Below are 24,970 nucleotides of genomic sequence, written 5' to 3' on the forward strand. Positions count from 1 at the left end.
CACGGCCTAGCGAGAAGCAAACGCTGATAATTGTCTTCAGCGTTGCAACAGCAGCCCACACGAGTCTTGTCGCCTTGTTTGTTTGCGAGTTGGGAGCGAACGGGAACACTATATTGCTGTAAAGCTTCTACGCAATCTACGAGGATGCGGAAGAACGGATGTAAACAAAGCGATGCTCTCCTCTGAGCTGTGTACTAGATATAATCGGCGATGATCTCGCTGATCTCGGGCTGGGCGAGGCCTCTGTACTGCAACTGTCTAGCCTGCAGCTCTCTGGCCTTCTCTTCGGCTGCCGAGGCGGCGAGCGCCCTCCTCTTCTTGTCGTCGATGGGGTTATTTTCGGCCTGGAGGCCGTTGTTGAAGAAGGTGAACGGCTCCCTGCTGGTCAAGCTCGGGATGCGACCGAGAAGGAACTCGAGGTGGCGGAACGCGGCCGAGGGTTGGTACTGGGGTACCATGTGTCCGCTCAAGTTGATGCTGACAAACGTCAATTTGCGCTCGGTGTGTGTCTTGCCCATGACACCGGACGCGGCGAGCGTGGCGTACTGCTCGTCGTCGTGGAAGGGCACGTAGAAGTCTTCCGTGATCGGCTTCTGGAACCCTTGCTGTCCGCCCCAGGTCATGTTCTGGATCGACAGCAACGTACCGTTCAGGAGGAGCACCATGTCGAGCAGGCCGTGGCCGATGATGGTGCGTTCCACGCGGTCGATCACCCCGGGTAGCACGGTAGTCGAGCTCAAGTGGCCGTCCTGTGCGCCCTGGTCCAGGCCGGACTTGGTGTTGAAAACGGGCCCGACGCTGCAGTCGGTCCAGGAGGTGTTGACGGGGGCGTTGATGGCTTTCTTGACGTCGGTGCGGTTAAAGTAGATCGAAGCGCCCGCGGGGAGATAGTCGAACGAGCCCGGGAATCCCAGCACGTCCCAGAGAACGGGGCAAGTGGTGGCTACCTGGTAGATGTCGAAGCACGGGTTGATGTCGTAGATCGCGGTGTAGATGAAATCAAAGATGTCGCACTCGTCTGTGGTAGGGTGGGGATCGGGGAACTTGCCCTTCGGCGGGTACGTCAGGTGTTCCTCCAGATACGCCGTGTATCCACACTTGCTGTCCATCTCCTTGATCTGGTTCTTGATCGTGTCGTTGAACGGGAATAGTCCGCCCCAGTAGTCGACAAACGCTGCAGCGGGCACCTGTTCGAGAACGGCATCCGTGTTGATCGAAGGGTCGTAGATCATAATACCCGTAACGTTGAAGTACTCCTTGTTGTTCTCATCGAGCATGCTGCTGGCGATGTTGGGCACGTACTGCCCTGCGTACGACTCGCCCGTGATGTACACGCTTCGGTTCTGCAGGTCGAAGGTGTCGACAAAGTTGTGCCAGAAGCCCTTGAACTGTTCGGCGAGCTCGGCCTCGGTTGTGATGTTTGGCGTGCCCTGCGAGAAGCCCGTCCCGACCGGTTGCTCGATCCAGACCATGTTCGTCAAGTTCTGGAACGTCCACGGATTAGGCACCGGTTCATACGTTCCATACTGCCACAGCCAGGGTCCATTCTCCTGCATCAGGCCCTCCAACGAGCTGCACCCAGGACCGCCGTTCAACCAGATCGTAATCTCGTCCGTAGCCTTGGGGTTCTTGGACGGGAAGTACCAGAAGTACAGCTTGCGCTCCTCGTCCGGGTTCGAGCTGATAGGCAGCAGTCCGGCGTACGACTCGCCGATATCAAAGTTGACATCGGGAACTCCCGTGCCATTGACGACGAACGCCTGCGTCTTGGCGTTGAGGTGCAGAGTGTCGCCAACGACGGCCGAGTTGGACTGTTTTGTGGCCAGGAGGCGCGAGGATCGTTCGGCGGCCCGTTGGTGCGGGTCGACGTAGGTGGATTGCAGCTTGCCGACGTGTTGCAGACCGCGCGCGCACGTGTCGTACACGGCAACTCCAGCGAGCAGCAGGACAGAGGGAAGGAGCTTCATTGCGTGCTTGAGGGCCAAATTGAGCAGACGAAGCCGGGTTCAGAAGGAGGGGAGGGTTGAGGATGGTGATTCTAAGACCTGGCGGGGAGCTGTCGAGGGAGCGTCTATTATATGTAGTCTAGAGCGGTGGCCTTGGTTGTGAGTACATCAAAAAAGATGTGCAGATCAGTAGGACAATGAGAGATCTTCTAGACCGTAACGTCCGATGTCGAAGAGGGGCTCAAGTGAGCACGCCAGTATACGAGGACCGAACCGGTCCTGCACCTCCTTCTCAACGGCAGCGATAGACCGAAAAGGAAACTTGGCTCGCTCGGAAGGGAAGTTCGCGCAACCGAGCTAGCTCCTAACTCAACTCAATCGCAGCCGTGGAACCGTTGATCCAGTCGCATTGCGACGATAAGAAGGGCCAAAGCGGGTGTCGCGAATCCGTCGGCAACCAAACGTGGGTCCGGCGGAGCTTGGGGTTTTGGTAACTAGTCAGCTGTCTCAGAGCGCGGAAAAGAACAAACTTACCGTTGGTTGTTCGACTCAGCCAAGAACAGGGGTTCTTGCTTTGTGTCTTACCTGCGAGCGGTACGAGCGGCGACCAACAGCCGATCTTGAACTGCACAGCTGCACAGCCGACGGTCGCGTGCACGCGCACCTTTTCCCTTTGAGTCATTGTGCTCGGCCGCATTGCCAACGCTGTGATGCGATTGTCACTCTTTCTACTCGGAGGAAGTTCATATTCGTCTCCGCCCCCCTAAGCACAGAACGGCGTTTCTCCGGAACAGACTCCGACACCTCCTGCTGCTCCTCGAAATGAACAACACACGAGGGAGCACGCAACACGCAACGACGACGCATCGCCCTGCTTTGTCTTTCATTTGCATGCAAACTTAGGCTTCCCCGTTGAGCTCATTACGTCGAGGAGCTAGGCTAGCGGTGGTGGGTTTCGAGTTTCGACGGTGGATCGCAACAGAGTACTCCGCAGCGTCATGATGCGATGCGAAGCACACTAAAAACAATAACGTCTTAGGCGAGTTTCACACTCTCGCTTCCAACAGTGCACGCACGGAAGCGTCTCAGCCGGTACCGCGCGATCTATTTGTTTTTTCCTGCTTGACGATGAGCGAATGAATCCACACAGCATCGACAGCACCCCCTTGCATCAGCTCAGCGAGGACCCTTGTTTGGTCGGCAGAGAGCTTTCCGTGCAGCAGAGGTCGCAAGTGTCACTTTGGCCTCCCGATCGAACGCCGGTACTCGGTACTACCGCGCATAGACTCGAGTCTGGAGCGCATGAAACACAAAGCCTCCTGCCAAGATGCAGGCTGCAACAAGGTTCGTCGGTTGATTAGAGGGCCCATGTGCGAGGCGTTCTCTCGGGCAATGGTCGCCTGAACTCGGGCTCAAAGCCTCCTCCACAGCCGCCCCGGACGGACCGATCCAGCCCGCCCGAACTAAGCTCATCCTTGCGTCACACCGTACCAGCGATCTCTTCAAACGTCACCCTCACACGCCAAAGATTGCAAGGGTATATACCGGTGACATTAAAATCAAAATTGCTTAGAAGTTGGAGCGCACACCGTCGTGCGTGCTAGCTCACGAACGAGGCTCGAGCTCGAGCTCGGTATCCATAGCACGCCGCAAGTCCATCTGAATCCCACTATGATCCGCATTGAGCTCTTGCGCCGACAACGAGCTAGGCGGGCCCGCGGTCTGCTTCCTCTTAGCCGCCTGTGCTATAGCCTCGAGGTTCGACACTGTAGGTTTGAAATGCAGCATTCCGCTCGACCATTCCCACCACCGCTGCATCTCTTCCAGGTTGTCCTCGACGTTGGTGCATTTGGGCGTCTCGATGGTGAGTCGCGTGTCGTATCGCAGTGAAGCAGGTGCTTTGCGCGCAAAGATGGCCTGGTCGGTGGGATGCAACGTCGCATAGACCGAGCGAAGCTTGCGCTTGCGCGTCATGAGCGCAAACATGCTGGCCTCGTGCGATGCGCCAGCTGCGGTGATGCTGCTGCTGCCCAGCGATGTAGAAAGCACTGACTCGGTCATGGCAGAACCACTGGCGCTGAAAGGGTTCGAGCGACGGCGTGAGTCTCCGTATCGTCGACGCCTTTTGCGGTCGCCGACCTCTCGGTACGTGCCAGAGCTGGACGTCGATGTACCGAAACGGAAGCTGGAGCTGGATCCTTCGATGGCTGTCGCTCTCGCCGTGGCTGCTGCCGATGCAGCCTCCTCTTCGGGCGTCGGAATGTCGAGGATGTAGCAGAGAGTATCGACCACGCCGGCAGGGTGACCCTCGACATGTGGCTGCCAGAGCGACCATCTGAAATGACGCAAGTTGGGCAGCTGACCTCCCGAACCACCCACTGCCTTGGCTTCCGAGGGGAAAAGCATGCATCCCGCAATGTGAAGGGTGCGCAACGTCGAAAACACTGGCGAGGGAACGAGCACGCCTGGAATCGGCCACACGCTTTGAAGCCGAGCCTCGTCCGGCCCAAAATCGGGACTCGAGGGACCGTGCACCCTTTGATGGTAGCTGAGCCTCTCGCGGCGCGTCGTCTTCATGGGGTGGCCAAAAAGCAACGGAGAGCTCCAGTAAGGAGGAGGAGGACCGAGAGAGAGAGTCTTGAGTTTACCCATATTGCACATGGCTCGACGACCACAGATGCTGCGCTCCAGGACACCATCCATCGCCAAGTCCCGGAGTCTGGGCGTGAGCATCATGACAGTTCGCAGGCTCTGCAGGATTGAGCCGAGTGTCATCTCGGAGAGCAGGCGATCCTCCTCGTTACGTCTGCGCTGCTTTTCCTTTTGCAGAGTGGCAAACTCAGTACCGTCATCGAGTCCAACGTCGGGTTCGTCGAGTAGTCCAGTGCGGAGTGCCGAGTCGAAGCCAAACATGCCGCCGCGAGAGCCCAAAATGCTGTTGCCTGCTCCGGCCCTCTCGTTGCCATTGGCAAAGTTGTAGTCGCCACCCCACATGTCGGCAGGGTCCTCTGGTCTTTGCTGCTCGGGTTCCAGAAACTCGGGGAGCGTAAAGGTCGAGGAGCCTACGGGGGCAGCGCGACTGCTGCTGGAGGGTTCTGCGTGCGGATGAGCAGTTTCTCGAACGACGGAAATGTCCATGCGTGTTGTGGAGGCTTCCATTTCGGAATCATAGTCGCTTCCATCGCTGTACGACTCGGCCTCGGATGCTGTGTCGCTGTCCGAATCTGACATGCCGTCGATATCGCCGTGTCGCGCGCCGTAGGCTTCGTCTCTATTCAGAGGAGGTGCGCCACCGACGAGCAGGTGACTGGCGCCAGAGCGAGCAAAGAGTGTGGGGTGCGTAAAGTGATTCTTGGTATGGAGCTCGGGGCGCGGACGAAGTGCTCGCCAGTTGCGCAGTTTGGGATCGTTGGCGTAGTCGGCGCGCCAGATGCGACGGGCTACGATACGGGCACGAGCTCTGGTCTTTGCAAGGAGCCAGACAACCCACCACTCGACTTTCTGGTCGCCAACCTTTGCAATCTCGGACCAGTTTTGCGAACGCCATGCAGGCTTCTGGACGCCCATCTCTGCAAAGCAACGGTCGCGCTCGGCATCGATCTCGTCAAGGTCGAGCTCTTCCGAGTAGATGGGCTCGTCGTTGTCGGTGACGCGTGCAGAGTTGGGCTGGGGCGGTTGTGTTGCATCGTCCCAATCCAGGGGATCGAGCTCGGTGCCAGGGATTCTCTGCTCGGCGCCTTGAGGGGAAAAGGGTGTGACCATGTCGGTGTTCAGGAGGCTTGACGCAGGCAGGCCGGAAACAGCTGTGGATGGAGAGGCGGAGCGTATGGAGGATGATGCAGAAGAGGATCTGCCGGACCTAGCTGCAAACGAGAGACGCTTGAGTTCGAGGAAAAATGCACGTTTGGCGACTTCTCTGAACTGCTTGACAAGGTCTCGGCCGTCCCAAAGACGGAGAACCCACTCGTCGACGCCGATCGAGTTCCAGCCGCGGTGGTCGCGGTCACCGGAGCCGGGAGAGTCGATGTGGATACCTCGAGGCGCGCGGATTGGGTCGATGGTGCGAATGTTTGCCTGGACATTTTGAGCAGCCCATTGAGCGATCCTTTTCTCGAATGCGGGAGAGAGGAGGTTATTGGGGGCGATGCCTTGAGCGAGAGACTTGCGCACGTCGTCGATCGAGGCGAGATCAGCGTTGAGGTTGTATGCGGTTTGGCAGCCACCTAGGCCGAAGGTGAGAGCATTGGGTGGGATGCCCTCTCCCTGGTAGGTGTGACCGACCCAAAGATGCTTGACGAGACGACCGAGCGCGGGACGGTTGGTGAGCGTGCGTGCAAAGAGCGAAAGGCTGATTGGGTCCGAGAGACGTGGGCCCTTGTAGAGGATGGAGGCGATGTAAGGGTAATGCTGCGGAGAGAGTAGGAGGAGCTTGATAGTGGTGCGTACGTCGAGATGGGGAGCCGAGGAGCGAGCCTTGAGTCTGTTGGCGTCGAAAGCGGATGGCTCGCGGAAGTCTTCAGTGCGGAGTGGTGGCAAGGTGCACGCCAGATAGAGGATGTGGTCGACGAGCTCATCTGGAAGCTGGGCTCGGCCGACGGGTGCCATGACAGCGACAGAACTCGCGTCAAGAGCGTATAGTGCCTATCAGTGCTGAAGAGTGAAAGAGCAAAAGGCGAGAAGAAACGAGGCTGGCAGCAGAGTGGTGGTGGACGAGATGGAATGTGAGTGTTGAGCACGAGGTGTTGAAGAAGGTCGAGGCGATGACGAGATGCGAATGGTGGGTATGAAGGGACGGGACCGGAAAAAGCGAGAGAGGCCCGCAGAGATGGCAGCAAGTAAGTGGTGGGCTGGAGGGATGCCAAGGAGTCGAGAGAGTTCAGGGTGATGGTGGTGTTGATTGAGAGAGGGACAGCAGGATGTGGTCGGATGGCTGAATGCCAAAACCGAAATCAATCAGAAGGGTGGAGCAACGACTTACGACGACAGCCTCGCTTCCTTCGCCCGCACGCAACCACAGATGGCTCGCCCTCGCCCAACTTGATCACAACCGGCACGACGGTAAATCAACCAAAAACCCCAATCCAAAAAATGGCAAGGAGTAACGCTCCGAAAAGAGCACTCCCGTGACTCGCTTTAGAGCTTCTCTAGGCTCTTAATAATTAATACAGGGGCTGGTCCCGCGCTGAGCGTCTGTCTGTCTCCCTGCCTCACTAAAACGCGGGGCAAGCAAACGGTCAAGCTGATGGTGGTCTGGATGGTGCAACGCTTCCGGCGCAAAGTGATCCGAGAGAGAGCGACACTAGAAATCGCAAGCGACCCCGCGCCTTGTCCTAAGCTGTTAGTGTGCTAGTGGGGATTCACTAAACGAGGTCCAACGGAGCAGAAGAGTCGACCGCTTTTTGGCCTTCTCTCATGCAGGTTCGAACAGCTTGCAGAGTCCAATGGGATCGCGAGCACGACACTCGCTATCGACGACGCGATATTCAACCGTGACTGCTGATTGCGACTCGAATGTACCGCTGCAGGAAGCCTTCTGATTCGCTCATGCAGAGCAAGCGAGAAATCTAATCTTCGATCAATTCCAACGGGTCCCACCCGCCACCCATCCGCGACACTCTCCAAGTGCCTCTCCCGACCTCGCTTGCTAGGTGCCCACTCGGACGAGCCCCTGCTGAACAAATCACAGAAGATTCAGATCATGTTGAGCTCGCTCGCTCCTCTGGAAGAGCAGGATGCCATCGTCATTCCAAAGATGCCGAAAACCTGCTTTTGCTTCTCGCGGCGCTTGAATACGGGTGGCGGAAGTATCCAGGCCGGAGCGAGGCAGCTTGTCGGAATGGCTCCCTCCGTGTCTCTGACCTTTGGCTTTCCCAGTTTTACCCCTTTCAGTTTTCTAGTCGCTTTGCCGTCTTAGCGTCGTAAACTTAGACTGCGCGCTGCAGCGTGCTCGTTTAACGTCTTCTCGCTTCTTTGTGCCTAGCGTCTTCATGCTTTCATGCGTGCGCCTCCCAAGGACTTGTTGCAAACTGGTCCGCTTCCATGTAACCAGTGGCAGCATCGCAAGAGCGGCAGGGCAACAATGGACGCTAAACTATCTGCCACCGGCAAAAGCAGCGGTTGACCTTGTGGACGTATCGGCGCTAGTTCTTCCGTATGTTCGAGCTTGCCGTGTTCCTGCTTCCAATGCACCCTTGCAAACGAAAAGCTTGGCGTAATTTCCCTTCGGCAGCTCCTTCTGAGTTCGATTCGTTGCAGCGGGACCTCGTAGTCGTCACCGGCCATCGCTTGCAACGAACCACGTTTTGAGTGACAAAACACAGTCGAACAGTGCAAGGCTTTGGCTTCGCACCCGGTCCTCGCATGTGTGTGCCTTCGCTCGTTTTGTGTGGAACCGACGCCTCCTTCCTTGGATTGTCAAAGACTGCCAACCATGGCTACAGAGGTCAGTCCCTTTGGAGCACTACACGACATGCAGGCACGTGGGCAGATCGTCTTCGGTCTTTGCAGAGCTTCGTCTTTACTTGGTTCATTGTGATGTCCCTTCGCTGCCATCATGTAGAAGAATCGGTTCTCGATGAGGTCGTGCATGGCTGCCGCCAGTCTCTGAAGTGACCTGGCATTCCGGAGCTCTTTGACTTCAGCATAGATCTTCGAAGAGCTGTCGGTATCGAAGCCCATCCCGGATCTCTTCCTACTCGATGGGCCCGCATGGGTCTCTGGCGTCATATCTCACATCAGCGCTAAGACGAACGTCATTTCGCGGGTACCTCCGTCGCTCAACTTTGCGCTGCGCTCCGTGTATTCCCTTTCAGACGTGTGCCACTGGCATGCGAATCATGCTACATTGACAAAGGTGCTGAGCATGCATGGCGACTAAAAATACAAAACCAAGGGAGACGGAAAGCATCTGCAGCGAGAGTGAACTCAGCCGAGAGCGAGATAGGCAGCTTTACTTGGCGTCGCGAACGCCATAAGCAGTGTGCTCCGAGGCGTAGTTCTGGAACTTGTCCTTGTCCTTGTCTTCGACAGCGCCGCTGACGGGCGCTGCATCATGCTGCCACTGCGACTCGAGCGCAGCGGGCATCGAGTGCGACGGCATCTCGTCGCGCACCGGTCGTCGGCTGGCACGGCCAATCTTGTACCAGGGCAGGTCGAACAGCTCGTCAATCCTCTCCAGACTCTGACCCGAAGTTTCGGGCAGGAAGAAGAGGTAGATGGGCAGAGCGATGAGGAGCGACATGCTAGCGAAAATGGCAAAAGTGCCAGCGCCCTTGAGGCCCGAGTTGAGCATGGGCTGCAGAGCGCGCGTGGTACCGTACTGCATCAGGAAGTGGAACGCCATGACGAACGATGCAGACAGCGCACGAACGTCCAGGCTGAAGATCTCGGAGTTGATCAGATACTGGGCAAGGTTACCACCAGCGGACCAGGAGGCACCAGCGATGAAGATGCCAGCAATGGCTGCCTCGGAGGCTGCCTTGCTGGCCTTGTGCTTGTGGTCGATGTAGACGCCGAGGTAAATGGCAACCCACAGCATGGCAAGACCCTGGCACAGCGTCGAGACCCAGAGGGTACGGCGACGTCCAAACAGGTCGATCAAGAAGAACGACGAGAGGATACCAGCAGCGAGCTTGACCGCACCGAAGCCGGCCGACATGACGTAACCCCTGGTGTCGTGAACGCCAATCAGGCTAAGGATGCGGTTGGCGTAGGTCGAAAGCGCACCGGGTCCCTGCCACTGACCGAGGATCTGGATCAGCACACAGAGCACCAGCTTGAACTGGTTGTTCTTGTTGCAGAACAGCTCGCGAGCCTTGCCCATGAAACCGAGACCATTGGTGGCCTCCCGTTCCTGCCTCACCGAGTCGGCGATGAGCTCGTACTCTTCGACGAAGGCCTTGTCGCGAGGCTCCATGCCACGGTACCATCCAAGAGAAGCAGAGGCCTCCTCGACCCGGTCCTTCATCATGAGCCATCGCGGCGACTCCTTCATGAATAGAAGGAAGACTAGTACCACTGCATGCAGCGCAAAGTTGAGCGACAGAGGCACCTGCCAGATGGCGTTCGACTTGGCGTTGATGTGGGATTTGACTCCAAGATTCGTGCAATAACCCAAAAGCAATCCTGAAGGCGGTGATAGCGGACAATAAAAAGTAGCAGAACGGTGCCAGAAAAAAATTGGAGATGTTCAAAGTCAGTATGATGGAAGTGGCGAGGAAGCGGTGTTGAGGACAGTGGGCGACTTACCGAAGTACACATTGAACGAATAGACCGACGTGCAGAGACCACGAATCTGTTTCGGCGCAACCTCGACCAGGAAGATGGGAGCAACAATGGGCGTCAAACCAACCCCGATGCCGTTGATTGCACGAGCGACCAACAGCATGGCGTAGTGACCGTTGCTGCCAGCCCAAAGAGCGCTGCCGAAGAGAACAAGGACACAAGCGATCTGAGCACCACGGACACGACCCAGACGCTCGCAGATGGGGTAGCCGAGGATGGCGCCAAGGACCGAGAAGAGCTGGACCATGGCGGTGACGTTGGATTCCTTATTGCTCTTGGCAGGAATGCCAAAGTCCGTCTCGAACTTCTTTTGCGAGATCATTCCACCGATGAGACCCTCATCGATACCACGCGAAGAACCGAGCAGACCCATGCCCACAACGGCGAGGGCAAGATGCCAGTTGAGCGCCGACTTGGGCGTCTCGGAGAGGTGGGCAAACTTGGAAGGGATGTACATTATGACGGAAGCGTCGACCTGATGACTAGGGACGTTGAGAAAGGGGCGGTGTTGAACCGAGTCAAGCAAGTTGCTGCTGACTAAAGGAAGGAAAACGGAGAGGCTGGAGGAAGGGTGTCTAGGGGATGAGGTTTGTCTTCTTGACTGGAAAGGGAGCGAGGAAAAGGTATGCCGTTGCGCAAGGCCGTCTCTTATAGAACTTTAAGACGGGGGGAACCAAAGGACGGCCCCAGGTCATCGACTGCCAGCTGGACCACTAGGGACGAGGGGCCGGTCATTTCAGGCAGTGTATGCAGAGAGGAGAGTTGCACCCAGCCATCGGCGACCCTAGACAGGTGGAATGACGGCGTCGAACTTTGGACTAGGGCTAGACATGCGTTGCAGATTTGCGGGGGAGGGAGGTTGCTTGATCTCGTGGCACACAAGGTTGGTTGCAGCAAGGACCAAACAAAATGGTCGAGTTGCAGGGTCAAGAGGCAGCAGCTGTGGAGCGTGGGCATGGGATCGGCTGCATTGCACTAGCGTGTGGTCTCAGGAACACCGACAGTGTCGTTCTCATTGGTCGAACTGATTTGGGTATGCAGCTTCCCCATCCGCGACGCTATCTTTTCTTTCTGGCGAATGAATCTGGGGTATTCGGGGGTGCGTGACCCCGCGCTTCACTCTATAAAACGCATTCCCGAGAGTGGGCATGTGCCTCTGATGCGAGGGGATCAGACGGAAGATAACGGAAACAACTACGGTAGGAACGGCGCAAGAATGGGGCAGGACAACAGCAGGAAGGAAAGATGCGAAACCACGGTGTGATCCAAATTGCGAGAGTGGGGGAGCAAATGCGAGCGTCGAGTGGTTCAGAGTCAACCGTAGCCTTCGGTCCAGCATGAGTTCAGTCGGCGACGGCGGACCGGTTGGAAAAGTTTCCGACGGAGCTTCTATCAACGACTTGGCTGGAGACATCCGTGACAAAGGGCGATCGCTCCTAACCAAAGAGACTCCAGCCAGAGAGCTCGCCTCGCAGCATCCGGCTGTTGTTTCGGTGAGCGTCACCAATTGCAACCTCTCTCACTCGCACTACCGACTTCAGATTCAGACGAAAGATGTGAGCAGTCGAGTGCCCCAACAGCTCATTGACCCTTCGGACATGCATGCTGCCTTTTGCGCAGAGACACCTGCTGCATTGCAGTTTCATCTTTGCGTCGGTTCCACGTCCAAGGGTCATGGTGTGGTGTCCAGAACCAAATGCACGTCCTGTCATTGGTTGGCCGGTCAACTTTGGTTCTCTATGTGCGCAAAAGCAAAGGCAAAACGGACTCGAGTTGCCGGTCGACTGTTGATTGTTCCCCGTGCAAATAGAGCGCTGATTGGGTACTCTCAATCCGCTCCTCTAAACCAGTCAACCTGATTGGCATCTCCTTGCTGCTGCTGAGTGCATCGAGTGTAAGACATGCCGAGAGCCAGCAATGACGGAGTTATCCGCCAGCGAATGCTTTACCCGCGCGGGGTGCCGTTTTGCGGGGTTGCTTCGGTTGCTTCGACGTGGGCACAGAACACAGAGCGAACAAAGGATGGACATAGGGCGGACAAGAGCAAGGGGCCAAAATCGACGTCGGTGACATTGACACCGAAACAAGGGGAAAAAGAATAACTTTGCGGTTGGTTTCGCCGGTTGGAAAAGCCACCCGCCGCTCCTGAATCCGCCGCTTTGAGAAGACGCATCGGCAGCGCGCGCGTTCAACTCCGACGGAACACACCATGTTCGGCGGATTGACTGGTCCACTCTGCCCACGTTCAGAAGCTTCCTCGCCGCCTGCTCGCTGCTTGCCCCCACTGCTTGCCCAATTGCTTTTTGGCCGGTGCTGGACTGAACCTCGCCAAGCGATTCATACTGTTCATAAAGCATGCCTAGCGAGGTCGCATTCAAGGATCTTTCCGTTCCCCCCTTCACAGTCGGCCGCTTATGACCGACCACGCCCTGTTGGTCTGGAAGCCTTTCTCTACACTACAGACCTCTCAATCAGTCTTGTACATCCATCCACACCTCCAAGATCTGTGAGCTATCAGCGTTGGATTCACTTTGCTTTAGACCGAGTGTCCAGTACCTCGAGGAATCTACGAATCGCGATAAATAGAAGAAAGAAGGTCAGCACCAGCCTCTGTGTGTCTCGACAGGATCCGTTATGCTTGCGGTTGGAACTGCGCCGATACTTACTTTTCTGTCGGAATCTGTACCCGCCCCACACCCAACGCCTTGAGCCTCTTCTTGCCCTCTTTCTGCTTATTGAGATGCTTGAGTTTACGTTCGTAATGACCACCGTACAGCCCGGCCGTCACGTCTTTGCGATAGGCAGACAGCGTCTCGCGCGCAATCACCTTGCTCCCTGTCGTCGCTTGGATCGACACCTCAAACTGCTGCCTCGGAATGATGTCCTTCAGTTTCTTGGTCCACTGGCGCGCGCTGTACACAACCTTGGAGCGGTGCATGATGATCGAAAGTGAGTCGAGCACCGTATTGCTGATCAGAAAGTTGAGCTTCACCAGATCACTCGCAGCATAGCCGTCCTCGGTGTATTCGAACGAGGCGAACCCGGACGAGCACGATTTGAGCTTGTCGAAAAAGTCAGTGACGATTTCCGACAGCGGCAGTCGGTAGGTCATCTGGACGGATCGAATGGCTGAGGCGGTGGGCGGGAACGAGACGTCGAGCTGTTCGCCACGGTGTTCGGCGCAGAGTTGCATAATCTCGCCCGTGTACTCTTCGGGACATCGCACCACGCCTCGTACCATCGGTTCTTCCAGCAGCGTCACTTTGGCTTTGCGTTCCGAGTCGTCGGGGAAATGGATCGGGTTCGAAACGATCTCTTCGCGCCCATCTCGCCAAGTGACTTTATACGGTACGGAGGGTGCGGTGACCAAAATCGCATGTCCGTACTCGTCTTCGAGGCGTTGACGGAAGACATCGAGATGGAGCAAACCCAAGAAGCCCAACCGACAGCCCTGCCCCAACGCCATCGACGACTCTCGCTGCACGGTCACAGAGCGGTCGTTGAGTGCGAGCCGTTGAATCGCTTCTTCGAGCTTGAGAAAGTCGGTCGTCTCGATGGGGAAGATGCCAGCGTAGACCATGGGCACAGTCGGTGCGAATCCTTCCAGCGGCTCGACCTTCTCGGATGCCAGGTGGAACGTGTCACCGATCTGTGCCTCGCCCATGTCCTTCATGTTGGCGATAATCCAGCCGACTTGCCCCTTGCGCAAAACATTCGTAGCTATCATGTCCGGCGAATTGACACCCAGACTGAGCACCTCGTACCGCTTGCCCGTGTGACACGACGTAATCCTATCGCCCTTCTTCACAGCGCCGTCCGCAATCGACACCAGCGACACGACCCCCTTGTACTGGTCGTACCAGCTATCGAACACCAGCGCGCGGAATCCCGGTCCCTCTCTGCCCTTCAGCTTCCCACCCTCTACACCGGGCGGCGGCTTGGTCCGCTCGACCAGCGCGCGCAAGACTCCGTCAACGCCCCTGCCTGTCTTTGCGGATATCAACAGCGGCTCCTGGCCCGGTAAGGTGGTATCGATCCCGAGGATTTCTTCCATCTGTATCAAGCAGCGTTCCGGATCGGCAGCGGGGAGATCACTCTTGTTGAGCACGGGGACGATGGCGAGATCCTTCTGCTTGGCGAGCTCGAACACGGTGATCGACTGCGCCTGCACACCCTGTGTAGCGTCGACGACGAGCAGCGCGCTCTGGCATGCCGAGAGCGAGCGGCTTACTTCGTACGAAAAATCGACGTGCCCCGGACAGTCGATCAGGTTGAGCAGATATCGGCCTGGCTTGGGAGCGAATCCGTCGTCGAATGCAGAGATGAAGTCGTCGCGCGGGCCGTCGTAGTCGTACACCATGGTCACGGCCTGCGACTTGACTGTGATGCCTCGCTCTCTTTCGACCTTGAGCTTGTCGAGCACTTGCTGGTTCGATCCGTCCGAGGGGATTGTGCCTGTGAGCTCGAGTAAGCGGTCTGCGAGGGTTGACTTGCCGTGGTCAACGTGACTGATGATCGAGAATGTGCGTGTTTCGAGCTGGTCGAACTTGGACACATCGCGTGCACCTGCTTTCGTCGGTAATGCGGTCGATGCGGATTGATATGCTGATATCGAGGTGGAGAAGCACCGTGATGGAACAAATCGCGAGGTGGCGCAAGGACGATGAGCTCTTGACGTCGAGCACGGCCGGCGCGCCGCTTCAGCAGCTTTCGACGTAGAGCCTGTCGCCCAGCATCGCAGTGTGGAGCTCTTCCGTATTGAAACTTCGGAAACGGCTGGACTAGCAGTGCGACATGCCGAGCGAATCATTTCCCACCTTGTGAAACCAATCAATGTATCTTGCGATGCGTCTCCTGTGGTATGTTCAGCGGTGTCATCCGCTCATCAGATCCACAAGAATCGAGAAGGCATTCAAAAATTCCAAGTCTTCCGGCCAGCGATTGTCGGAATTCGGACAACTCGTGGACCCTGTTCAGTGCCTTCGTCTGGACCCTGGAGCACAGCGCAACTCAAACACAAGCTGGGACATACACCATTCAAGTTTAGGTACCATTCTTTGCACAGTTCGATACAGCGACAATGCCTAGAATGAGCGCTCCGTACTATCAGCACCCATCGCCTGCGTTGCTGAGCTGCCCGAGCTGACGGACTGCAGCATGCGATCGACATAGGCAGCACCGGACCACTTTTGGTGGGTGAGCACGTCGCATCCGATCTCCTTCTCCTTCCTCTGCACCAGCTCGACATAGGCCAGCATACCGTCGGTCTTGAAGCGCTGCGAGAGTTCACAGGTCATGGCACCCGTCGAGTGAAGACCCGCAAGCGAGATCAGCTGGAACACGAAGCCGGACTTGGCCAGATCCCAGACAAAGTTCTTGAGGTCCGCATCCGAGAATCCGTGAGCGGACCAGTTGAAGCTCGGGCTAAGGTTGTACACGAGCCACTTTCCGGGCAGATCCTTGTGGATGTCTGCAGCAAAGGTCTGCGCCTGCTTGAGATCAGGCATCTTCGTCTCGAGCCACAGCATGTCGGCGTATGCGCCAAAGACCTTGACACGCTTGATGGCGGCTGCGACTCCGCCCTTAAAGTGGTAGTAGCCCTCCTTGGTTCGAGGAGCGTCCCAGCACCATGTGGGCACACCTTCAGCTCCAAACACCTCTTTGGCAATGGCGCGTGCTGCACCATTGGAGACACCACCTGAGACTTTTTTGTTGTACGCCTCGACGCCCTGCTTGTTGGCTGCATTGTGCTTGGCAACCGCCTCGTTAAAGGTGAGCAGCTCGCACTTGTCCATCCACGCCTTCTCGGCTGCGTCCACCTCGGGTCCAGAAGCACCTGCAGCTTCCTTAGCAGCGAGCGTGTCTGCCAGACTGGCCGTGCCCTCGGGCAAATTGTAAGCACCCTTGATGAATTCGTGGTCACGCGCGTCGATGCTGGAAGAGATGAGCTTGGCCGACTCCGAGTCAGTGCGAGCGATCAGGATGTTGGCCGAACCGAGAATATCCCAAGCGAGCCGGGTAGCGGTGAGGCGGTTGACATGCTCCGAGGTGGGCACAAGCACCTTTCCGGCCTGGTGACCGCACTTCTTGCCGCCGTGAAGCTGATCTTCGAGGTGGATACCGGCGGCACCCTGCTCGGCAAAGAGTTTGGCCAGCTTAAAGACGGTGCTGAGACCGCCGTGACCCGTGTCGGCGTCAGCAATGATAGGTCGGATGTAGTCCACCCACGGAGTCTTGGCCTTTTGCTCAGGAGTCAGTTGGCATCGCTCGTCCCAGTGCTTTCGGTCGTGGTGCTGCTGCGCCTTGAAGAGACGCTGAACCTGGTTCGGGACGGTGGTGTAGGGGTAATCAGCAAGATCGGGACCAACCTCGTTGTTGCACGTGGTGAGCACCGAGCTGCAGGCCCAGCCCGAGACGTAGACCACCTCCTGGTTGTGGGCCATCTGCGACTGTTGAACGGGGTCAATGGCGCCCATAGTGTGTGCAGGTGTGCCCTTGGCTGCATGCTCGGAAAGCAACGCAAAAAGCTTGTCGGCGGTGAGAGAAGAGGCAGGTGGCTGAACAGGCATGGATCCGCGCTTGGACACGACAGCCTCAGGTCCATAGGGACGCTTGATTCCTTTGAAGCGCGGGCTATCGAACCATTCCTGTACCTGCTTGAACGCAGCTTCGTAGTCGGCCTGCTCTTGTTGGGCAGTAGGAGGTTGTACACGCAAGGGGGCGGGCTGTGGGTTGAGAGACGTTGCGTTGGTGGAGCTCATCCTGACGGAATGGGAGGATGCCGAGGCAAACGTGGGTAGTGCACGGGCAGGTCGCGATGCGAGGCTGAGGCGAGCAGCAGGTGCCTGAACTCGAGGTGCGTTGACGCGAGCCAGACGAGTAGCGACGAAGCGGGAGGACATGGCGGTGCTCTAGCGGAGAAGGTGCTGACCTGTTGTCAGACCGTGAAGAGCAATTGTGGTGGTGGTGAAGCAAGATCAAGTTGGAAGAATAAGGGAAGTAGCCGGCCAAAGTGAAGGACCGAAGAAGCCGAAAAGCGAGCGCAGATTGGCGAGAGGAGAGCGGAGTGTGCGGCTATGTCCGTTTGGCAGAGAGAATGTAGTCCAAGCTGAGTCCGCGGTTCCAGTTGAATCTGAAAGCGATTTTGGGCCGTCTCCCCCGCACATAGAGCCTGGCGACCCCGCTCCTTCTCACAGCAAATTTCGGAAGATTGATTCTCGGCCGTGAACATCGACAAATTTCGAACCCTGTCCGAAAAACAGCATCCAAAAGCACCGCTCTTCCTTGCACTTCAATCACGAACACCATCATCCTTCCCCTACTTACCTAGCAGCCCGGTGGGGACGCTGTGCTGGCCAGCGACTTTCATACCGAGTCGGCTCGTTGCAGCTGCCTTGAGGCGGTCTTGGTCGCAGCTGTCCTGCCGAATTCATTATGATCTGAGAACACCTCAAGTTCTGGTGCCTTCCCTTTGACTCCACCTACCTCGCCCTGATCGAGCAGCTCCAACTGGACGCTCATCCCCCTCCTGCGCCAGCATCGCCATGACTGCCGAGGCATTGGCGGCACGCGTCAATCCGACCAGCTGTTTGCCTCGCATCAAAGATGAACCTTCGTCAACCGCGGTGTTTGGCGCTCTTGCCCATCTCTCTCGACTCTACTCTCCGCAATCGCTCAACAAGGACGAAAAGGCGCTCAGTGCGTCTATAGGTTTACCAGACGAAATTGGTGCGGACCATGCACCTTCGAAACATCAGGATGCGGTCGACTCGGCCAGGGCGGACGACAACGAGAAACGATACGCCATGAGTTGGCTCACCCGGATCATCGGAAGCGGTCTCTACTGGTTGGACGATGAAGGACCCATCACCAACGCTGAAGCTCTTCTAGATCTCGCTGGCCGCATTTTGGGTGGGTGTGCCAGTCTCGAGGAAGCCGGGGCCATCTCGCGCGAGTTCCGCTTTCCCCTTCCGGAACCTGTACTCATCCCGCAAGAAGACGCAAAGCTCTTTCCGCCCTCCTTGCCCACCGAGACCATAGAGATCGTTCTTCGCGATGACCCACTACCGCCTTCGTACACGCAGTCGGAAGCCAACTCGCAGAATGGAACAGGTTCGAGCCAGGATGCTGCTGCCGCGGTCGGTGTGCAGACGTGGGGTGCCTCGATCGTCGTCAGCGACGTACTAGCCCGACACCCTGCACTTTTTCATCCTGGGCTTGCTCAAGCTCTAAACAAGCGGCTCAGGATTGCCGAGCTTGGAGCTGGTACCGGTCTGCTGGGCATGACAGCGGCAAAACTGCTTGAACAAAAGGAGATTCCCGCGAACGTTGTGCTGACCGATTACCACACGCAGGTGCTTCGGAATCTCAAACACAATGTCGACGAGAACTTCGCGACTTCAACTTCCGGCAGTGAGGCTGCAGATGTAGTCTCGGTAACCGTCGAGCATCTCGACTGGCTTGAGATCCACCACCAGATGCTGCACGGTGCTGTCGATAAAGACCAGCCCAAATACGATCTGATACTGCTGGCCGATGTCATCTATGCTCCCGAGCACGCCTTGTGGATTCGATCGTCGATCGAAGCATTGCTGCGAAAGCCGAGTATGGATCAATCGCCAGAGGCAGCTCCACGTGCGCACGTCGTCATGGCCGTTCGGGGCACGGGCAAGTTCGAAGGACTTTCTAGAACAGTCGAAGATGCGTTCGGACCGGCCGCACAGCCAACAACGCTGCCATCGCTCAGCGCGTCTCGAACTGCAACCCCGCTCGACACGATGCCAGGAACGCCAGTTTTGACGTTCGAGCCGTCGAGCGCCGTTGATCACAAGGGCAACGCCAAGCATAGCGATCTACTCCGCTCGCGAATCGATGCCATTTCGCTTAGCGCGGAACGTGGCAGACATCTCACAATTCTCAAGCGACGCAGGCTGGACAAGCGATCCAACGTGGGTCGAAATGACGAGCAAGAGTATCTTTGGTTTGAGGTCGGCTGGTCGTCTTGATTCGATTATAATATACAGGCTAATAGATCACGTAGATGGGCCGTTGTACAAGTATAGATTCGCAATTGCAAAGATAGAGGACTGCATCAAACGCTGTTTGAAGCGAGTGTGACGGTGATTCGTGCCGAAGCAGGGTCTTGCTCGTGATAGTCTCGCAACACGAGTGTGTACCACTCTTTCAAGTGGACAGAAGCTGGATCTGCGCCTCGCCTCGAGCACGGCTGAGATGGTCCGAGTGCGGGGAATCGTGTTTGACTCGTTCTAGCTATCATGTGGTGGAGTTGTGGTCAAAATTCCCGCGGAATTTTGTTAATTGTTGCAGCCCAAAAGGGCGCAAGTCGCTTGAACCTTGAGCTTTGCATCTTACGTTGTCACCATCATACGCTTGGGTAACGATTGTGCTACTACACGACAGCACTTGCAAACGACTCGACAAGATGGTTGCGATCAACGGCACGTACGATGTGATGCTGGTGCCACTGCTGATGCCCATCGCGCAGATCCTCGAGTTTCTTCCGCCGAAAGTGCGCAACATTGAGCCGTCGCCGCTCATCTCGTTCACTTCCGACCAGATCTCTTCGCTCGGCCTCAATGCGGCAGACTACAACACGGGCACCAACCACCCGGTGATGCTCGAGCTGGGCTATCAGAACCACACGGGTCCTGGCCCGCGCTTGTTCCGACCGAGCTTTGACGAAGCAAAGCTCGAGATTCTGGGCATGCGACACCCCTCGCTGTCCGGCAAGCAGCCTACAGCAGCAGACAAGGGGTTCGTCTACAAGCAGCTGATCCTCTTCTCGAACGTTTTGCTCTACGCATCGTCCAACATCATCGCGGGGTTGCGAAGCAACCTGGTCACCATTACGCCGTCCCAATCGCCCTCGATCTACCCGGCGGACGAAGCAACGATTCTTTACAACGTCAAGGACTACATCGAGGTGCACTTCAGCAAAGACGGGGCGCCCGGGTCAGCGAGCAACAACGGAGCGGTGCAGTGGGCCGGCCGACCATGGTACGGTTGGGCAACGGGCGAGACTCTGACGCAATTCGTGTTTGATGGCGCGAATGCAAAGATCCAGCCTGTGCCGTACAGGGCAGATGCAAGGGTGAAGACGGCCTCGTTCTACGATCCCTCCGTGGCGGCCAAGGCGGCGGATGTGTCGCCGGAATGGAGCGAGTTTGACGGTGTGGCCAGTTGGAGGTACCAGGCCGACTACTACAGTCGCGATATCAAGGCTGCGGATGCCAACGTCGATTGATCCGCGAGGGCGTTCTCGTTGTTGCCGCCACAACATTCATTCACTCTTTTCGTTCAACCTTTGCCATGCCAGTCCTCACCCAACTTTCAAGTTTGCACCAAGGCTATGGAGGCCATAGGCAGCCCCGATCGGCCGCTTACACGAGATCGGGAGTTTCTTCTTTCGCGGGGTGAGAGCGTGAAATGGGGCAAAAGAGGATCGGAATCTGAAATTGTGCAGACGCTTGGTTAGGCTGCGAGGCGGCAGAGGCACAGCGAGACTGAGCCTGCTCTTGCTGCAGTGCCGGCGCTAAGCGAGGTCGAATTCAGCAAAACCAAACAACGCCCATTTCAAACAAGACAAACAAGAGAAAAAAGAAACGAGACGGGGAATATTTTTAGCCAAAGCTTTTTGAAAGGGACGGATCGTCGTTGCGCGCTGCGGGGTTTCATCCAGAAAAATCCAGCCCAGCTTTGAAAAGCAGCGGCAGCAGCGAGTTGCATGAAGTTGCTGCTGCTGCTGCTGCTGCGCCGCGTTTGGATTTGAGAAAGGCGTGAGTGAGTCGAAAGGCTCGTTTGGCTTGGATGCTCTGCGGCTCTGCTTCCCCGCACAATCCTCTCATCATCATCACCTTGACCCGCTCTCACCACCATTGACGCTCGCTCCCTACCATCCTCTCGACACACTACTGTTAATACCTTCTACCATTGCAATCGCTCCCCTTGCTTCAGCTCAAATCTCAAATCTTCATCCATTTGGAATCCACGTTGCTCACCACCCCTTCTAAACTCAGGATCGTAACCCTATAATTGCTTGCCCTTTCTCTCGCTGCACACCACTGCTCGTTGCACAGCATCCGCTCTATCCTCTCTCGAACGCTTGGTCTGCACACACCCTCCGGTCAGCACACCGTCGTCTCAATTGGCTCGCTTAACTCTGGTGGCACACAACAGCCTCGCAGACACTTATACGCAATGCACACATCAACAGCATCCACACCAAGAGCAGCAGCGCTGCTGATCGCAGCCACGCTCCTGGTCCTCGCCTCTACCACCCAAGCGCAAGTCTCATCCGCATTCGCAGGTACCAGCTTCCCGCTCTCGTCCTTCTCGGTCAGCCAGACATTCACGCCCGTCACCACGTACGCCAGCGCCTCAGGCGGCAACCCCACCGTCATTGGCGGGCCCGGCCCCTCCCCCGCCACAGCCTCGTACCAGTTTACCTACACCGTCCCCACCGCCACCGTCCCCGCCATCTTCCCCTCGCAGGTGTATCAGAGCCTCGCATCGAGTGCCGGCTACAACACGGCGAGCAACGCCAAGGACCTTGTGCCTGATCCGAATCACTTGCAGATCGCCAATGGTGCCACCGAGGTGTTGAACGTTGCCGCGGCAAAGGCGATGTTTGTGACCGTAGCGGCTGCAGCGGTTGCGATGGTTATGGTGCTTTAAGATGTAGGGGCGGAGTTGGTTTACTGTCTTTACTCGAAGGTTCTCCAGGACCCAGCGTTGGAGTGATGCTTGGGTCCCGGCTTCCTGTGCTGCTGCTCTACAATCACGAATCCAGCTTGTCTCTCCCAAGGCTCTGTATACACCCTTCTTTGTCGTTCCTTTTCGCTTTTTACCATGGATTCTCTATTCTGTTTGTTCTTACAGCGTGTGAGAAATGGGTTGGTCTGAGTCGAGGATAAGGCTCACAGCCCAAAGCAAGACCTCTGTGTGTGTTTGAAAAGGAAGTAGTGGTGTGGTGTGGAGTGGTATACAAGTACAAGTATGTCGATTCTGTACAGCATGTTCTTTTGCCGGAGCCGATAGCGCCGGCTTGTCTGTCTGCCGTCTGCGTCGCTTCAACTCGAAGGGTCGACCTGGCTCGTTGCGCCGGGGGCGTTGTTCCCGCCTGCTGCGGGCGGGGCGTTGCCTCTGAACCGCTTGCGCATGTCCAACTGGATCACGCGGCCGCACGATCAAGCGAATACACTTGCGGTCAGTCATCTGGTCTCTGCTTGGGTGGTCTTGACAGTGGGTATGGGGAGGGTGGTAGCTTACCATGCCACGTCGGCACTCGACGAACGACTTGTACAGCTGCTGGCACTCGAGCGGCAGCTCGGCCATGTGCGACGTGATGCACTCCTGCGCCGACTTGCCCTGCTTCAAGTAGCAGTCCGTCTTGAGGACGCAGTCCGTAAGCTCGTTGCGGATGTGCAGACACTGTTCAGGCAGGCAGGAATTCGGTCAGCCACAGCGAAGGTCAACCGAAGAACACAGTGCAATGCTTACCGAGCCGACCATCGTTGCTGATTATGTGCCGGTTCCCAAGCAATCAAAGGCTCCGCAGGATTGCAGTGTAGGCGACGGCGGTGATGACGGTCGATCGAGGTCGTGTCAGGGTGTGACAGACGATGGTAGCGACGAGAAGATTGTTGAGCTTGATGGGCAACAGAAGCGACGATCTTCGGATGTCGGAAAAAAAGTTGCAGGAAGAAGGCTAAAAAGCGTGCAGAGCTGTAGCTAAATTTGCTCCGTGCCCTTCGTCCATGCTGTAGCTCTCTTTCAATCGTCAATTCATCTTTCACTCACAACAACCGCACACCACACTGCTACGCTGAGACTGCCCTTCAAGCAGTACATGCTCAAAACATAGGATACCAATGAAAAGAGCGTACAATTTGTTCTGATTGAACCGACGGCCACACTCGTCTAGGCTTGTACTGCGCTGCTCTACTCTCACGACAGCAGCCGCCTTCGACTCGACATCTCGATCTGATACGCCCGCTCGTCGTAGTTGTCGCTGAACACGAACGGAAGCATACTGAAAAAGATGATGATAAACACCACTGTTCCTCCCAGCAAGGCTGTTGCGATGATGCGGTGCCTGGGCGTCGAATACATCTTCAACTTGGGCTGGGTCGGATCATGGTGGGGATGAGTGGAATTGCCGTGTGGACGAGCGAGTAGATCGCCTGGATTCGTCGTGTTGACCAGCAGCGGGAAACTTGTGTTGAAGTCGCTCAGAAAGATGCGCTGCACCGACTTGTCCGCGCGGATCATAGGGTAGTCTTGGTGCGATGTTCCGGCGATCACGTCAAATGTTTGTGTGGACGGAAAGCCTCCCAATCGACCGAGTGCCAGGACAAATTGCGATGCACGGTCCAGATGGCTGCCCCCCTGCGTCTTAGCCTGGCAGTGCGTATCACCAGGACCGGTATCCGCCAGACCTGCTGCGTAGTGCACCTTGCGCGAACGAAAGCGCTCGACAATGGCCTCCCGGCTCGCATTGACGTCTCGTCGCGCGTAGCCAATGACGCTGGATACATTACTGAATCCGTAACCCCAGCTGCTCCAGCCATCGCACGTTTCGTTCTGATACGGCCGCTGATCGTCGGGCCAGGCCCAGGAACCCGGATTGCCCACCCAAAAGTGCATGTTATTGTCGTATGCCTTGGTCTTTTTGAGGAGAGCATAACGCTGCACCGCTTGCCCACCCATCGAGTGGCCGCCAAGTACCACCTGCTTGATCGAGGGAAACTCGCCTGACTTGAAAATCCAGTCGGTGATGTTGTCCAAGACGTGGTATGAGCTCAAGTTGACCTTGGGCTGTTCGTTGCGTACCTTGTGACCCGACTGCCACTGCGAGCCGTGCCAGTAGAGTTCGCCGTCCTTGACTGCACCTGCTTCCTTGTCATCCGAGTTGAGAAAGACGGGACCGACGATCATGACCTGGTCTGCGCTGATGCCGTTGGCTGGGTTGGAGGTCGCCACGGTGAGCGCGTTGCGGAAGAGGTTGGCGTACTTCCAGGAATCACGCGGCTTGCCTGGCAGAGTGACGATGGCGCGCTGAATTCGGCTGTTGTCTTGACCTGGTTTGTAGCTTTGCGAGATGTACATGGGCATGACCAGGTTAGGCAGCACTTGGAACGTGCGATTGAGGGTGAACCCTTCGAGATCTGGCACTTCCTTCCACGCCATCAAGCCATCTCCGACCTGCATGTTTTGAGCGTTTGGCGTCTGCACGAACGGCACTTGGGAAAGCCACGGTGGATTTGACGAGCCGCCATCGTCCTTGAGGATGAGCCAGTCCGGGTTTGGAACCGAGCTGTTGTTCGGAATAAATTGCATCTGCTGAATGTCAGCTGCTGCTTTGATTGGGTCCTGCTCGTCGGCGATGTACTGATACGGCGACTGTCGTCGGTAGAGCGAGCCATGTTGACGGTGAGCAACAGCGGCACTCTTTGGGTTGCCCAAGATTAGAGAGAGTACGCTGAGCACGATAAATGCCGTTGCGACCGAGAAGCAGCTGCTACGGCTCCGCATCGTCGTCAGGTATTGCCATGGACATGACAACCGGAAGATGGCGAGGGTGAGAAAGAAAGCGGATCATTGTAAGAGATGGACGGTGCAGGCCGATCGAGACGCATGGGCTCAGACCAACGCTTCCCATCTGTGGGACGCTGCGCCAAGACAGTGGGCTCCAAATTGACTCTCGCTGCGCACGCACTCTA

General features: G+C 56.8%; 10 protein-coding genes across 10 annotated transcripts; 3 read left to right on the forward strand and 7 right to left on the reverse strand.

The window, feature by feature from the left end:
* Nucleotides 1-194: 194 nt before the first annotated feature.
* Nucleotides 195-1,967, reverse strand: EX895_003974 (uncharacterized protein; the record flags this gene model as incomplete). Its single annotated transcript, XM_029884572.1, has 1 exon — nucleotides 195-1,967. One exon carries the CDS (start codon nucleotides 1,965-1,967, stop codon nucleotides 195-197), a length of 1,773 nt encoding a protein of 590 aa, XP_029739282.1.
* Nucleotides 1,968-3,551: 1,584 nt separating this feature from the next.
* On the reverse strand, nucleotides 3,552-6,551 carry EX895_003975 (uncharacterized protein; the record flags this gene model as incomplete). Its single annotated transcript, XM_029884573.1, has 1 exon — nucleotides 3,552-6,551. The coding sequence occupies one exon, from the start codon at nucleotides 6,549-6,551 to the stop codon at nucleotides 3,552-3,554; it is 3,000 nt and encodes a 999-aa protein (XP_029739283.1).
* Nucleotides 6,552-8,895: 2,344 nt separating this feature from the next.
* On the reverse strand, nucleotides 8,896-10,686 carry EX895_003976 (uncharacterized protein; the record flags this gene model as incomplete). Its single annotated transcript, XM_029884574.1, has 2 exons — nucleotides 8,896-10,070; nucleotides 10,194-10,686. 2 exons carry the CDS (start codon nucleotides 10,684-10,686, stop codon nucleotides 8,896-8,898), a joined length of 1,668 nt encoding a protein of 555 aa, XP_029739284.1.
* Nucleotides 10,687-12,755: 2,069 nt separating this feature from the next.
* Nucleotides 12,756-15,039, reverse strand: EX895_003977 (uncharacterized protein; the record flags this gene model as incomplete). Its single annotated transcript, XM_029884575.1, has 2 exons — nucleotides 12,756-12,795; nucleotides 12,896-15,039. 2 exons carry the CDS (start codon nucleotides 15,037-15,039, stop codon nucleotides 12,756-12,758), a joined length of 2,184 nt encoding a protein of 727 aa, XP_029739285.1.
* A 274-nt stretch (nucleotides 15,040-15,313) lies between these two features.
* Nucleotides 15,314-17,131, reverse strand: EX895_003978 (uncharacterized protein; the record flags this gene model as incomplete). Its single annotated transcript, XM_029884576.1, has 1 exon — nucleotides 15,314-17,131. The coding sequence occupies one exon, from the start codon at nucleotides 17,129-17,131 to the stop codon at nucleotides 15,314-15,316; it is 1,818 nt and encodes a 605-aa protein (XP_029739286.1).
* A 642-nt stretch (nucleotides 17,132-17,773) lies between these two features.
* Nucleotides 17,774-19,234, forward strand: EX895_003979 (uncharacterized protein; the record flags this gene model as incomplete). Its single annotated transcript, XM_029884577.1, has 1 exon — nucleotides 17,774-19,234. One exon carries the CDS (start codon nucleotides 17,774-17,776, stop codon nucleotides 19,232-19,234), a length of 1,461 nt encoding a protein of 486 aa, XP_029739287.1.
* A 467-nt stretch (nucleotides 19,235-19,701) lies between these two features.
* On the forward strand, nucleotides 19,702-20,493 carry EX895_003980 (uncharacterized protein; the record flags this gene model as incomplete). Its single annotated transcript, XM_029884578.1, has 1 exon — nucleotides 19,702-20,493. One exon carries the CDS (start codon nucleotides 19,702-19,704, stop codon nucleotides 20,491-20,493), a length of 792 nt encoding a protein of 263 aa, XP_029739288.1.
* Nucleotides 20,494-21,446: 953 nt separating this feature from the next.
* On the forward strand, nucleotides 21,447-21,923 carry EX895_003981 (uncharacterized protein; the record flags this gene model as incomplete). Its single annotated transcript, XM_029884579.1, has 1 exon — nucleotides 21,447-21,923. One exon carries the CDS (start codon nucleotides 21,447-21,449, stop codon nucleotides 21,921-21,923), a length of 477 nt encoding a protein of 158 aa, XP_029739289.1.
* Nucleotides 21,924-22,318: 395 nt separating this feature from the next.
* Nucleotides 22,319-22,760, reverse strand: EX895_003982 (uncharacterized protein; the record flags this gene model as incomplete). The annotated part of the gene is made up of 3 exons (XM_029884580.1): nucleotides 22,319-22,414; nucleotides 22,518-22,679; nucleotides 22,749-22,760. The coding sequence occupies 3 exons, from the start codon at nucleotides 22,758-22,760 to the stop codon at nucleotides 22,319-22,321; spliced, it is 270 nt and encodes an 89-aa protein (XP_029739290.1).
* Nucleotides 22,761-23,195: 435 nt separating this feature from the next.
* EX895_003983 (uncharacterized protein) lies at nucleotides 23,196-24,782 on the reverse strand (the record flags this gene model as incomplete). Its single annotated transcript, XM_029884581.1, has 1 exon — nucleotides 23,196-24,782. The coding sequence occupies one exon, from the start codon at nucleotides 24,780-24,782 to the stop codon at nucleotides 23,196-23,198; it is 1,587 nt and encodes a 528-aa protein (XP_029739291.1).
* Between the last annotated feature and the right edge of the window lie 188 nt (nucleotides 24,783-24,970).

Source organism: Sporisorium graminicola, chromosome SGRAM_22 (genome assembly GCF_005498985.1).
Source record: "Sporisorium graminicola strain CBS 10092 chromosome SGRAM_22, whole genome shotgun sequence".
NCBI lineage: Eukaryota > Fungi > Basidiomycota > Ustilaginomycetes > Ustilaginales > Ustilaginaceae > Sporisorium > Sporisorium graminicola.